This window comes from Diabrotica undecimpunctata, chromosome 9, assembly GCF_040954645.1.
Source record: "Diabrotica undecimpunctata isolate CICGRU chromosome 9, icDiaUnde3, whole genome shotgun sequence".
NCBI classification, from domain to species: domain Eukaryota; kingdom Metazoa; phylum Arthropoda; class Insecta; order Coleoptera; family Chrysomelidae; genus Diabrotica; species Diabrotica undecimpunctata.
In genome coordinates, this window is record NC_092811.1 from 24,414,556 (window position 1) to 24,429,732 (window position 15,177).

A 15,177-nucleotide genomic window follows, 5' to 3' on the forward strand; every position below is an offset into this window, starting at 1 on the left:
TTTCTCAACAAATTCTCATCCAGGTAATTCAGGAGGGAAGGTTATTATAACCAGATATACGAGTAATACGAAGAAATTGTGCACAATACCTGGGTTTGGGTTCCTGGCTATTATTGAACTTAAATCCTGACTTAGATGTTAGATCTCAAATAAAATACGAAAGATCAAATTTAAACAAATGAGAGATCTACAGTAGACTTCCTCTTAAGCGGTCCCGCATTAACTCCCCCACTCCCCCGACCTATTACTTTTCGTACCAGACGATCATCAAGCGCCGCTTAATTATCGTCTCTCGCCCCCGGCCCGGTTGTTAGTTCTGTTTTTACTTTCGAGGAGGATTGAATTCGTCTTGTGCGAAATTGAGTGAGAAGCGTAAACGTGTGGTTGTGACGATGGAAAAATGTCTAAGTGTGCTTAAACGAATTGACAAAGGTGAATTGGTAAAGAAAATTTGTTCAGAGTTGAATGTGGAGAAAAGTACAGTGAATGACTGGCGAAGGGATCGGCGTTCAATCGACGATTTCTGCGCCCAAATGAAATCAGATAAAAATCTAAAAACTAGATGCACTTTGATGCTCTTTGGTTGTGGTTCCTTCAAGATCGGCAAAGGGGCACACCTATTAGCGGCCCGTTTTTAAGGGAAAAGGCTTTATGTATACACAGCAAAATTATAGACGGAGGCGTATTTATTGCAAGTGAAGGTTGGCTGACTCGCTGGAAGGACGTCACGGAGTTAATTATGCACACGTAAGTTGAGAAAAAATGTCCGCGGACGCTTCAGGTGCAACTGGTTTTACCTCCAAGTTTGTAGAAATTATAAAAATGGAAAAATTAAAATCCGAGTAAGTATATATCATGGATAAGACGGGTCTCAATTTTAAAATGCGTCCAGAAAAAACATTTTTGGGAAGTCATGAAAAATCGGCTTCTGGGTTTAAAAATAATAAAGAGCGTATTACAGTTGCTATTTGTTCAAATGCACAGGAACACACAAAATTCATCTTTTCGTTGTTGTTAAGTCCGCTAAACCGCGTTTATTTAAAAATTTACATCCATTGTCCCTCCTCGTTTTCTACAGATCACAAAAATCAGCATGGATGAGCGCTGATCTATTCAAAGAATGGTTTGAGTGTGAATTTGTTCCGAGAGTAACACGCCATCTTAAGAGCGTAAATCTTTCCACTAAAGCAGTCCTACTTTGGGATAATGTTCCAACTCATCCTGGAACCCTAACGTGAGACAGTGAGTAATGTGAGACAGATGTTATAAAAATTTTCTTTCTTCCTCCTAATGTGACAAGGTTGGTGCAACCGATGGATTAAGGAGGTGATTGAAAGCTTGAAAAGACGATACAGACGTAAATTACTGTCCAAAATTTTAGAATGCGCAGAAAGTGAAGTTGAGGAGCTTGTTAAGTGTCAACAATCACACGAAGAAGATAATTTTACCACCATTTTTCAAGATCTCCAAACGTTATCCGAAAATGTCCAATTGTAGGCCCGAAGATATTGAAGAATGGATGAACTGTGACGAGGAACTTGAAAACGAATTTTTGACAGACGACGAAATAATTACACCAGCCATGGCTGAACACATGAAGACATGAAGAGCCCTATGAAAATGAGGAGACTAGTGATGATGATGTTGACGGAGAGGAAAAGGTCGGCCACACCAAAGCGAGGGCTGCAGTGGAGGAATTTATAAAAAAAACTCTTAAAAAGACCGTAATTGTAATTAGTTGTTTCCAATCTAAATGGATCATACTGTATTAAAATGTTAAATTCCATTGGGATGTACACAAAACATTTTAATTTTTGTACTGAGTGAAGCTATCCAGATAGTTTTATTTATCGTTAATTATAGCTCCATGTTTTATGTGAATACACATTTTCCATCTATTACGGTTATTGTACGTGAAACACTATAAATTATTTACTATAATTAAGAGGATATTTTTATTTTTAAATTGTTTATAAATCTCAAACTGATTTAAATAATAGCACAAACGTGATGAACAAAGTGAAAAGATATTGGATATGTTTAAATATCATTCTCTAGTTAGAAAGGGAAGTTTTTCATGCAAAAATGGAATGTTTAATACTTAAACTTGTCTTTATAACCGCGTTTAATCTAGCTATTCATACACAAAATGCAGACGGAGGTTCTGCAGAATTACTTCAATCAGTACTCATTTTTCCTGGTAAGTAAACATTATTCAAATTCTTAATCTTTCTAATATAGAAGGAGGCGAATTATCTGTTTTATATTTGGGCCCCATTTATAAAAACAAGAAGTCTATCTAATTACGTATTGAGACTTCTCTTTAAGATATCTTTCCCCTACATATGTTGGCCCAACGTGACTATTTTCATTTTATTTGCTGTTTCTCTAAATATTCTGGAGGTGGAGCGTGATAACCACTTTCTAAGATTAAAAAACCAGGAATTTTTGCGCCTGCTTGGATTTCTTCTGCCTTGTACTTTTCCTAGCAATATAAGCTGCAGTAGGTCATATCGCTGTTGAGATTTCTCATTATTATTCATCCAGATATTCTAATTCTTATTCATCCAGCGTAATAATATAGAATCACCTATTTTTCTTCTAATCAAATTTGGTAGTTCTCTTTGTAAGGGTATGTTCTACAACAGCTGAATGGCAACCGTTGTATATATTCAAACGTGTTTTTACATAACATTTTCTTGTTCCAATATACATTGAACCACAACTAGACAGAACGTTGTGCTCCTTGTTCCTTTCCTTTAAACAGTTCCGTCAGGTATCTTTCCCATTCGTTTGCTGGTATGTTATTGTATTCCTTCAATTCTGCCATTTCTTCCGTTGGTTTCGTATGGTACCATAGAAGTCGCTTTCCATCCTTTTGTAAACTGTTCCCAGTGTTCATTTTTTGTTCTTCTTACCAACTGCTTTGTTTTATTTCGTATTCTTCTATAGGTGTATCGGGAATCTGGAGTATTTGATGTTTTGTATTCATTATCTTCATTAATAGTTGATCCCTATTTTTTCTCTATGTATTACGAAGATTTCTCGAAAAGGAAAATAAAAAACTAAATTCAATATTTACATTTTTTTTCCAGAAAGGTGATTTTGAATGTCAATTTTTTTGACGAGATATATTTATTCTATTTATTTATATTAGGAACCAAATGGTGTGGTGTAGGTAACATCGCAGAAAATTACGATGATTTGGGAATGGAAGAAGAAACCGATAAATGTTGTCGAGAACACGACAACTGTCCGGATATTATTAAGGGATTTAGTACCAAACATGGATTAACCAATCCTAGTTTTTATACAAGGTAAGTATTAATATATTTACGGGTCCTAAATTATCTAGTTAATTATCATATAAAAGTGTATGATGAATATGCTTCATTCATATGTTTAATCATCATCATCATCATCATCATCAGTTCAACAGAACTTTGGATTCTTACTGGAACGTTCGTCCTTTTCCCATCTACCAAACATCTAGCCATAACGACACCTTCATGACCCTGCTTTTCTGGTTCTTGTCCGTTGCCTGCAATCGAGTTGAAGGTGGTCTACCACTCCACAATTGTAACACTTTGACCACCAGACCACCCTTGATGTTTTTGTTTCAAAGAATCAGCTATTGGGTCAAAATATTTCTCAAATTGGGTGGCCAACATCCGGAGTAGCGCATTTAGATCACACTTCGACAATATCTCTTACTTGATGAAATTTGCGTTGGTGATGGGACACATTCTTTACGGTTTCATACTCCAAGGCTGCGACAATGGCATCCTTGAATATTTGGTAAGGTCCTCTCCCTAGTCATAATGTCTGCTGAAAATCTACATCGCGCATGCTATCGAGGAAGCATTGGATGGTGTATTCTTGCACATTGAAGCCTTGGATACGCATTTTCATTATAGCCAATACGATAGTCTCAGCTCTTTTGTGCATTCTCTGTGAGGTTCTGGAGGATGTCGACAGCTTTACCTCGATTATTAGCACTTCGAGCTGTAGCCTTCTGCTCATTTGCCCATAAATTATTTTGTATAGTTACCTCGAATTGCCTTCTATACACTGGCCAGGAAATCTCGCCGTCAAATGTAGAAGGCTTAAATACTGCTTTGACAGGGGAACAAATCACTTCTGGTTTACCTTCAACTCACAGCTGCTTGGTCGTCAATTTCTAGGCAGATATTTTTAAGAATTTTCGTTACCTATCATGTCTTGTTACTTAAATTTCTTTAATCACGTCTTCCTTTGTCCTTTCGACTTCTTTTTTCATAACTTTTTTTCTCCCTTTTGAGGCCTCTATTTTTTATACAAGATTCATGAGCAACTCTCTGTTTTCCTATAACGATGTCTCTCTTCAGCTTTTTTTTCTTCCTGAAGATGTCTCACTTCGGCTTCCTTTTCTTCCTAAAGACGTTTCCCTTTAGCTTCTTGTCGACGTTTTTCTTTTTCTTCTTGCTGTTTTTCGTCAGCCTGTTTTTTTCTCTTCGACGTTGTTCCATTGCGGCAATCATATCTCAAACTTCCTCCATCATGGTCTCGCTTCTGATTTTAACCATACAAATTCTCGAAAATAACTTTTTTTCACCGAATCCCACTTCTAACACTAGTTGTTCCGTAGTTGTGTGAATTCAGAGATTAAGTGAAGCACAATTTGGTTTAACTAACTTTATTTAACTCAAATACTCAATTAATTACTTACTGCAAATAATTCCGGAACCCATAAATTCTCGAAGGTCTTCCTTTTATCGGAATTAGTGAAATATTTCGGCGGACAGATTTCCAGACTTCTCTAATGCACAGGACCGCAATCAGGGATATCTACTCATTGTGTGTTAGTGATATCAATATTGATTGTAAATCGTAAAAACACTTTACTCAGAAAACCGGTGTCTTGTTTGTCTCAAATAGGCGTTACCGGAGAAACGTAAGATTATCGATAAAAAAGGGGAGACTTCATGTGGCGCATCTCAACCCTATTACACTCATAATAGTGCCGTATATTTAAATAATATAATGAGTCTATTTTTTAGGGTGCACTGTGATTGCGATGCAAAATTTTACGAATGTCTTCAATCGACAGGGACGTTATCTTCCATCGAAGTATCTGCTATCTATTTTAAAGTTTTACATACTCAATGTTTTAAAAAGGAATACTCAGTTTTACGCTGCACAAAAATAACTAAGTAAGTATTTCTTGGTAAATCTAATAATTAGAAATTTTTTCGTGGTTCACAAAATTAGTGAAACAATTTTGGGAGGATCTGTAATTTTTGTAGAAAGTTCCTATGCAAATAAATTCAAGTAGTATATATTAGTTTCATACTTGATATCAAATTTATATAACATCCCCCAAAATACATCTGACTAGTAAAAGCAACAATGTACTTGTCAACAGCAACTATCAGAATACAAAATGAGCTCACTGAGAACTTTTCAATAGTCAAAATTTAAAAGTCACCATAAGTGTCTTCAAATGAATACCAATATTAAATGAGGACCCTAGAAGTAAAGGGGTATAAGTAACATTTTTGTAAATATTGAGAAAACTGCATTGCAAAACTGGAAATCTTTCATTCTATTTGGATGTAAAGAGATCTAAGCGATAAGTCTAACAAGTGCTGCTTTCTAGCGGCAAGTTACTTAGCCTCCAAGCCAACTATGTGTAGGGCTTGGAAGAGAAGAGGTACAAGTGCATTTGTAGCCCTGTTCCACTGAGTCAGACTGTTAGTTGAGTTTGTTATCATTTTGGATGGGTATTGATACAGCTCCTAAGTAATACTTTAATGTAAACTGCTGCGTTTTACGTTATTATAAATAGTGTTTTTAACAAGATGATATTACCATTACATGATATTACCAGCAACAACGGTATAACAGTGGCAAAGTTGGCAATGGCAAACAAACTAGGAGTTGTTAATACATGTTTCCCTCATAAAAATATTCATAAAGGAACCTGGATGATACCTGGTACTAATAAATTTAATCAAATTGATCACATATTAATATCTAAGCGTTGGGCAACCTCCGTAATGGATATTAGAACTTATAGAGATTTCTTGGTTATATCGAAGATAAAACAAAGAATATCAATGGTAAGAAAAGAGAAAGGCATCAAACAAAGAAAATGGAACACATATATGTTTTAAAATCCTAAAAAGAAGAATGAGTACCAGCACAAAATAAAAGTAATATTAAATGAAAGAGGAGAACAAAACAACCGTGAAGAAGAATGAAATGTCATCCAAACGACAATTACAAATATGGCAAAGGAAACATTAGGTGAAACCTCAAGCAAAAGAAACGAGGAGAATAGAAGTGCATATGAAAAACTCATAAAAGATGCAAAGAAAATATCTAGAAGGAAAAAGAGAAATGTTGAATAGAAAATACAACAAATTACAGATTATAATAACAGAAGAGAGACTAGAAAATTTTACAATGAAACGAAACAATACACCCAAAGATACATGACAAGATCAACAGTTTGCAAGGACAAAAATGGAGCAATTATCAGCATTTTCAAGAGCTGTTAAACCCAGAAAAAGAACAAAACGAATATGAAGAAATAGTTCACCACACAGCAGAACAACTAGTTGAGCAACCAACATTGGAAGAAACGATAAACGTCATAAAACGTCTAAACAATAACAAAGCACCTGTCACAGATGGAATAACTGCATAACTGATAAAGAATGGTGGACATGCGCTATGGAGGCGTATACATAAATTAATCGACCGCATACGGACACTAGAAGCCATCTTAGAAGAATGGAAAGTAGGAATCATATTTTCTATGTACAAAGGGGGAGAAAAACGACTCTGCAAAAATTATAGGGACATAACAGTTTTAAATGTCGTCTACAAGATATTATCAGAAATTATATTCAGCCGCCTGGAATCGTTTTCGGAGGAGATGATTGGTGAATACCAATGTGGCTTCAGACCAAAAAGGTCAACTATATACCAAATACATATGTTAAGAGGTATAAATGAAAAATGTGTTGAATATAACATACCTATTTACAACTTGTATATCGATTTTAAACGTGGACCCTCTCAACCACTGATGAAAATCAACTGAGAATATTTGAGCGCAAAATACTAAGGAAGATATTTGGACCAACCCAATGCAGCGATGGTTCGTGGAGAATTAAAATGAACCACGAGCTGGATGAACTAATGCAGAGCGCAGATATTGCTAGATTTGTAAAGTCACAACGACTAAACTGGCTTGGTCACCTAGAAAGAATGCCAGATAGTCGAGCTGTAAAAGTAGTCTAGAGATGGAAGCCCCAAGGAAACAGAACAAGAGGAAGGCCCCGTAAAAGATGGATAGACGACATAGAGAGGGATCTTAAAACCATGAACATCAGGCAGTGGCGAAGAAAAGTATCCAACAGGGCAGAATAGAAGAACATTGTTAAGCAGGAAAAGACTCACGAAGGGTTGTAGCTCCATTAGAAGAAGAAGAAGGGTTTTTAAGAAGAGTTCGTTTTGTTTTTTACTGAATAAGGAGCTAGTGATAGATAATTTACCTGCTAATGCGTTTCCACCACCAAAGCAGACTGGTAAGGAAAGGATTCGGAGGCCAGATAAGCGGAAAAAACGGGCTAAATAGCAAGAAATTTGGGTGAAGCTTATTTGGACAAAAAAGCACAATTCTCAGAAGCTAAAAAGTTACAAGAACTTAAAAATCATCATTGTTGGAATAAATGTACGAATATTATTTCACAAGAACAAAGACTTTCAATTTTTAAAGAGTATTGAGCATTGGTCACTGGAATCTCCCAAACAGCTTTTATAAATCGATCTATACAGACTAAGCCTATACAAAGAAAAAAACTAAATGCAGTTAGCAACAAAGAGGTGTCATGTGTTTATACTCTGCATTAAAAAATCATGGCAATTACAGGGAAGGCTCAACTTTTAAAGGCATTTACTCAAAATTTTCTTCTTGTCTCTTATACCGCTTTACTTCTAGGGTCCTCAAAACATCTGTTTAATTTTTATTCTAGATACTTCTCGTTTTAAAATAATTTCATATAAATACAATGACGGATTTTTACAACTATCTTTTCGACTATAAATGAGTTATTAGTAAAACAATTTAAGTTGAATTTTCATATCTATACTTTGAAAGAGATTTCTAAGCAGCACATATTAAATATGGCTTTTTACGAAATAGCCGTCACAGTAAACAGTTGGAAGAGTCCATTTACCTTACGAGAAGAGTCCGTTATACAACATGTAAACTTTATCAATTGTATTAAAATCTATACAAAATCTATTAAATTAATAAATAAGTAATAAAATTATTGACTGATCAACGACTAAGAAATTGAGATAACAGTGGAATTTGTATATCTCGGCAGCATACTTGACTGCAGCGGTGGTACAGAGCGTGATGTGCAGGAAATAATTAATAAGGCTCTTAATGCTTGCAATATGCTTAATTACATATGGAAATCCAGGATTTACTCAACTAAAACGTAATTCCTAATTGTACCCGTACAAACAACATTGCTGAGGTACCAAGAAATTTAGAATATCAAAACAAAATCAATGGTTTAACAGCATTAATTAAAAATCAAATAAGTTCTCGGACCAGTGCAGGCCAGTTTGACATTCATAATTCCACAGCCCTAAAAATTTTGAAAAGAAATAAATTCCGTTCGTATAAATTTCAGTGTCATCAAGAACTAAGAGAAAAGGATGTTGAGAGACGATCGGAATTTTGTTTTGAGATGAAATTTCAGAGAGGGTTAATGCAGACAGAGAATTAAAAAAAAATCATTTTGTTTAGAATATCGTCGAAAAAGAAATGTCTGGTTAGAAATATTTATACACAGTATTATTGAACCATTTTTCTATAAAAAACATTTTAAGAGATTCCTTAAAAACAGTTTTAACCCTTAACTACCATGGCCAAAAATAGTAACATTTGTACCATGGCAGGGTCAAATTTGACCCCCCCCATTGTTTTTTGTATCAAAAAATATTCTTTTTTTAACTTGTTTTATTTTAAATTATTTTGTTTACAGCTACTTTTACATTTATATAAAAATAAACGAATTTGGTTAATTAGATATAACTTTATTGAAAAAAAACTTTTGTATTCAGTCAAATTAACATAGCTATGCACTTTCTCGAATTATAAGAAAAATAATAACAATGTGCAGTTTTTTTATATCCAATGGTGAAATCTAGGTATCATAGCTCCTACCTAAAATAAAAAAAATCGATTTAGATTTCGTATCTCAAAAATGACAAGCATGATTTTACCTTAATTTTCAACACAGCTTATGCATAACGTCTGTATGCGGGAATGATTTTTGCAAATAAAATCTCGACATTTATCGCACGATGAGCTTTCTTTCTTTTGGTTTTTGGAATAGGGACATATTTTACACCTTTCCCTCTTTTTTCGTCGTTGTGGCTCTGGATTTTCGGCAGGCATTGGTTCCTGAAGTCCGGAAACTTTAAAAATGGCACTACGAATTCCTCTCGATAAACAAGTTTGCTGAGCTCTACGAGTTAAATGGGCCTTAATAAGTTCTTGGCCTAAAGTGGTTAGAAACAATCTTCTTTCCATTATTTGATATTGCTGAACTCTTAAAAATTACGTTAGCATTTAATCCTGCAATGTCCAAAATGCGAAACCATATTACTTGAGGCCATCTACGAGTTCTTCTGCCAGTTTTATAGCATGCACATTTCTTATCCAATGAATCCACCCCACCTTTTGTCTCGTAAAAATTTATAATCTCTGGCTTTCCATTAACCATTGTATTGGAATGATGCATAGTCGACACTAACAACACTGCACGATTTTTCTTAGGAACAAAAGATACAAGGCTCTCGCTTCCTGTAAAACCAAATAAGGCAGAATTAGGTGGCCTGTTTTTTTGGGGTTGAAATTCAGCAGGAACCTCTCTTTTATTTCTTTTTAGAGTTCCAACATATGAAATTTTATGGCTTCTCAGTTCTTTTATGAGCTCAATGGACGAAAACCAATTATCTGCTGTTATGTTTCTATTTGTACCAGAAATTGGTGGAATAAGTATCAAAACCTCTAGAGTGGGGATGGATAACTTTTTTGGATTTGCTCTGCGTGTATCTTTTCCAGTATATATAAAACCATTTAGCAAATAATGTGTCTTAGAGTCTACTAAACACTGCATTTTCAGACCGTATTTGTCTGGCTTATTTTTGAGATACATCCTGAATTGGCACCTTCCTCTAAATGCAATAAGCATTTCATCTATTGTGAGATATTCACCACAGCTATAATTGGACTGGCAATTAATTATAAACATATTAAAAATATTGGATATAGCTGCCAGTTTATCTCCGTGCGCAATACGTTCTTGTCTAGTAGCTGGGTCGTCAAAACAAGGGCTTCCAAGCAAAAAATAAAATCGGTTTAGTGACATGGTTGCTCGAAATATATCACGGCCAGTACCATTCGTAGCAAATAAAGACCTTAAATCTTCATTATTGGATTTAAATACCCCAGCTAAATATAATAAGCCTAAGAAGGCCTTTAATTCAATTATGTCAAGATGATTGGTATATTGACACGATAAATTGTGTAAATTATATTTAGAAGCCATATTAGTTATTCGTTCATTGGTTTTCTCAAGAATTTCTTGCAATATATCGTGGCTAATAATACATTCCCAAGCATCAACTGGTTTCTCTGGCATACTAGCTCGAGCTTTTCCAATAACACCAGGTAAATGACTAATTAAATTATGCTTACGTGTACGAGAAAAGGTGGGAGAAGTTTTAGACCACTTGTACCTATTTTTGCCATAAAACACATCCCTTGAGTCAGCTATATCACTTTCTTCACCCGAATATTCACTACCAGTTTCGGAATTATTAATTTGCCAATTTTTTTCGTTCATCATCGTCCCATTCCTCTTCACTATCTGTTTCGTGATCACTGTGTTCACTAGCCTGGTCTAAAAACTCACTGTCACTATCTAGTCCATTGTCCATAATTTTTTGTCCCTCCTCTTCAAGTTCTTTCTGTGTCAGAGGACGTTTATTGCGACTACACCCCGCCATTTCAAATTACTCGTTAATTGCACTAGAAACACTTATACCATAAGCGGGTCAAAATTGACCCTATGCGTGCCTAACTCTGCAGTAGTAACAAATAAACTAACGGAATTTTCGTTGATTGATAAATCACCTACCGGTCGAAAATTAGCAGAAAGCGCGCAATGCTCAATCTATGTTTCGGTAGCGAAACTTCGCATTAAAAACGCGGGGGGCCAATTTTGACCCCGCCATGGTACTTAAGGGTTAATAATTGTTTAAAATATACGAAAAAAAAATAAATTTTTAGAATTTGTTTAAAAAAAAATTGTATTTAAGTACAAAGAGCAATAACTGTGTTTTTCTTGGCGAATTAAAACCTCTTCTAGTTCCAGTTAAGAAAGATGAACCTCACAAGTTATAATACTACCATAGACGGAGTTAATGCTTAAAAATCGGAATGAAAAAGGAGATAATTTTAAACGGGAATTAGCTTATACAATTTCGAGAGCAGTGAAAACAACTGAGGAAGATATTGTTGAAAAACAATCTCCTCTAGTGAAGATTTCTATTTCCTTAATCTGTATTATTACCTTGTTTTGTTTATATAATACAAAATTACTATTTTTTTGCTTTCGACTTCTATTTATCTTATCATTTTAAATATCTATAAAATACTATTATTTATTCAATGTATTCAAAGGAAATATATAATAATAAATCGTAATTTATGTTAAATTTATGTTAACGATAACAGACACAAGACCATATATTATTTTGATGGCTACGGCCAAGGTTACTATACTTATCTGAAATTAACACAACTATCTACTAGTTAAAGCAGTTGTTAAATGTATTTAAATTATCCTTAAAATTTAATATCATTCTAAGACAAATTATGAAAGTAACAGAATATTACATAAAGATGTCTTCTTTTCATAGCTTTTAGGGAAGCGTTTTACAAACTAAACAGGAAGAAAATAATACAGATCACGACATCGTTTTATTGACCATACAACACAATGGCAATCGCTGTGACATGTTACACGTTTCCACCTCTATATTTATTTCACAGTAGGTACGAATTGTCGTAATTGTCACATTGACATTAAAAATTTCAAACCAAGTTCGGAAAAAATAAACAAATAATTAATTAAATGCCTACTACGTTGTATACCCTCCAAGAAAAAGTGCAACTTGTAACATGGTACTTTCACAAAAGATTTAGGAACTCCATACGTAGAGTTGCGACATACCCCAAAGCAGATATTGGATCTGACAAAACCCTACATGGAGTAATTATATAACTAAATTGTTCCAAAATGACATGCAAGACACAAAGAGCAATATAAACCAAGAAGGACCTGATATTTTAAAATCTGAATTTCTTCATGTAATAAAATCAGTCAAAACCAAGAAAGCAACTGGACCAGACAACATCCCAACTGAATTCTTTAAAATAATATAGAAAGGCCACATTATTGCTCTATAGTAAAAGCTACAGTTAGAATGCAGTGTAGGTAAGATAGGCAATGTATTTCTACGGGAGAACGGCCGACCACGTTGCCGGTTTGCCCCAAGCGGCGCATCAGGACCGGAATCATAGCACTGGAATATACGCGCAAACAAGAATTGCCTACGGTTGTACAAAAGACTATCATTCTTGTTTCAACTAAAGCATGATTCAATCAACGATGTATAAATAAAAGAGTTACATTGTCGAATAACACGAAGAAAACTACTATAAAAAAAGTAAAATATAATAATATAATATAATATAATAAAAAACTTATTGTCGATAGCTTATCTATATTTATTAATTTTCAATAACTTCCATTGTAAATACATTCTTTAAACTTTTTTTCGTAGGCTGCTAAATGCCATGGGTTTTGCAAATGGTAAAAGAGGTCGAGATTCGATAATGATGGAAAGAAAAGATATCATATCCTGGAGATACAAGTAGCTTAGACAAATAAAAACATTGAGGAAGAAGGATAATGTAAACCTTGTTTATACCGATGAGTCTTAGATTAACGTCGGTGCTTCAGTCAAAAAGGAATGGAGGGACACAACGACCAAGAATCCACGAGATGCCTTCATAAAAAGGCTCTCTACTGGACTGAAAGCTCCAACCCAAAGAGGTCCTCGGTTTGTACTTCGTCATGCTGGAAGCGAAACTGGTTTTGTGGCATGGACGAAGTAGAGGAAAAAATCTTTGCGGTGGACAATTTGCAGGAAGATATTGAACCGGTTAAAAATAATATAGGAGATGATTCAGAGGTTGAGGACGATTTAGATACGGATTGCGAATAGTATTAATTAACGAGAAATATCTTTTTTTAGTCTAAATACTAAACATCAGTATCATGTCAGCTTTTGCCATTTTAAAGTACGCTAGATGTCTATCCTCGTTTAGAACACCAACGATATTCGTGTACAAATGTAACGCCCCAATCAAACTCCCCGCCTGGCAGTGTCCTCTAATCGAACAGGCTAGACGTAACTTGACGCTCCAAATGAACCACAACAAAGATATTAGGGTCTCCGAAACAAAATGAATGAGCTAATAAAGTACATTCGTTTACCAAATTCCCATCAGTAAACATGAGCACGTGTTGATATTCGCCGTCTCATTCGTCAAGAGGCTATTAAATATAATTTATTACCTTAAGTCAGACAGATTCTCATATTACAGATCCAAACTTGCCAGCATTTTAAATTCAAATTGTATCGTGTTGATTTTTAAGTAAATATATTGTGTTATATTTATGTTATAGTTATTGTTAAGTTATTTACTGGTCGTGTTATTTTTTAGAGTTTAGTTTAATTGTGATATAATGATTAAATTTCAAGAAATTCTTACACTAACAGTTTCAAAAGTAAATATTTTAAAAAATCATATGATACATAGGTCGTACATCAGTACGACCCTGTTTGGCTTACACGTGGTTCTATTGACGATTGGGAATTTGTAAAATGAATACGGTTTAGTCAATTATTTTTAAAATTTTTCTAAAACCTTCATTTAATTCTAATTTTTTCTAGATATGGCTGTGAACATTACGAATTGGATAAATCTAAACCGAAGGAGTATCAATGGTTTGATGTTATTGCGTTCTAATACTACTGAAATATTTATTTGAATAAAATAATTTTATTGAGATATAAATATGTATTATTATAAATAGGGATCTTTTTGGGATCTCTTAAATAGGGATGTTTGCATTTTTTTATTATTATTTATTTGTTAACGAGCAATTGACCAATTTAAATATAGTATTACAATATTATAGTACTAAACTATAAAATTTTAAAACCCTAATTTATTAGTCATAATATTTAAAACTGGCATAGACAAAAAAGAAACAAAACAAAAGCCAGGTCACAATTTAAAATCGATTAAACTAAATTATTCAGCTAGTAGCATCAAACAATCACGTGCAAGATATTAATTGCACTTTAAAAATACTTTGCTTTTCAACAAAGCAATCCAACCTGTCTGTCTAGGGGAGCCAGCCCAACAGTGAGACAGGTGACAGGTCCTACAGTGAGACACTGTTTCTCCCCCACTTATCACGCGACCGACTAGGTTTTCCATTGGTGAGCAGAAACCTTACATACCAACAAGTAATCGCCGACTACGCCGACAGTCACGACAGTGTTGAACACGCGGCTGGCAGAGATGCACGCGCCGTTTAAATTAATTTAATTTTCACGTGAGTAAGTAAATATTTTCAAGTTTTGTCAGTTTGCGTTTTCGGAAGTAAAAGAAAGTATTTTTGTGATCTGCCTAGGTTAAAGGTAAGTGTTTTTATGTAGATTACAAGAGTGGGATCATTTTTTCTCTATAAATTTTATTGTATAAGTGCGGTTACAAAATGGCTGCCGACTACACGTGCCTAACAGTGTCTTACAGTTGGGCAAATGTGACCAAATATTTTTTTGCAGGCTAATTATGGATCAAAAGAAAAGAAAAATTGAAAATTGCGCAGAGGAAACAATGAGAGAAGCAGTAAGTCTGGTCAGAGAAGGAGGATCTTTGAGAAAAGTAGCTGCTTTGAAAGATATACCATTTTAGACTTTGGCTAGATATGTTGAGAAAGCCAGAGACGTTGACGAAGT

General features: G+C 34.4%; 1 protein-coding gene across 1 annotated transcript; it reads left to right on the forward strand.

Moving 5' to 3' along the window:
• Positions 1–1,979: 1,979 nt before the first annotated feature.
• LOC140451524 (phospholipase A2-like) lies at positions 1,980–14,262 on the forward strand. The gene is made up of 4 exons (XM_072545379.1): positions 1,980–2,200; positions 3,158–3,317; positions 5,040–5,192; positions 14,101–14,262. The coding sequence occupies exons 1-4, from the start codon at positions 2,086–2,088 to the stop codon at positions 14,174–14,176; spliced, it is 504 nt and encodes a 167-aa protein (XP_072401480.1). The 5' UTR covers positions 1,980–2,085; the 3' UTR covers positions 14,177–14,262.
• Positions 14,263–15,177: the final 915 nt, after the last annotated feature.

What these genes read in the sequence shown, in the direction of transcription:
- LOC140451524 (XM_072545379.1), top strand. Translation starts at nt 2,086, where the DNA reads ATGGAATGTTTAATACTTAAACTTGTCTTTATAACCGCGTTTAATCTA. An exon ending in ATCAGTACTCATTTTTCCTG is followed by an intron (nt 2,201 to 3,157) that starts GTAAGTAAACAT and finishes TATTTATATTAG; the next exon opens with GAACCAAATGGTGTGGTGTA. An exon ending in AATCCTAGTTTTTATACAAG is followed by an intron (nt 3,318 to 5,039) that starts GTAAGTATTAAT and finishes TCTATTTTTTAG; the next exon opens with GGTGCACTGTGATTGCGATG.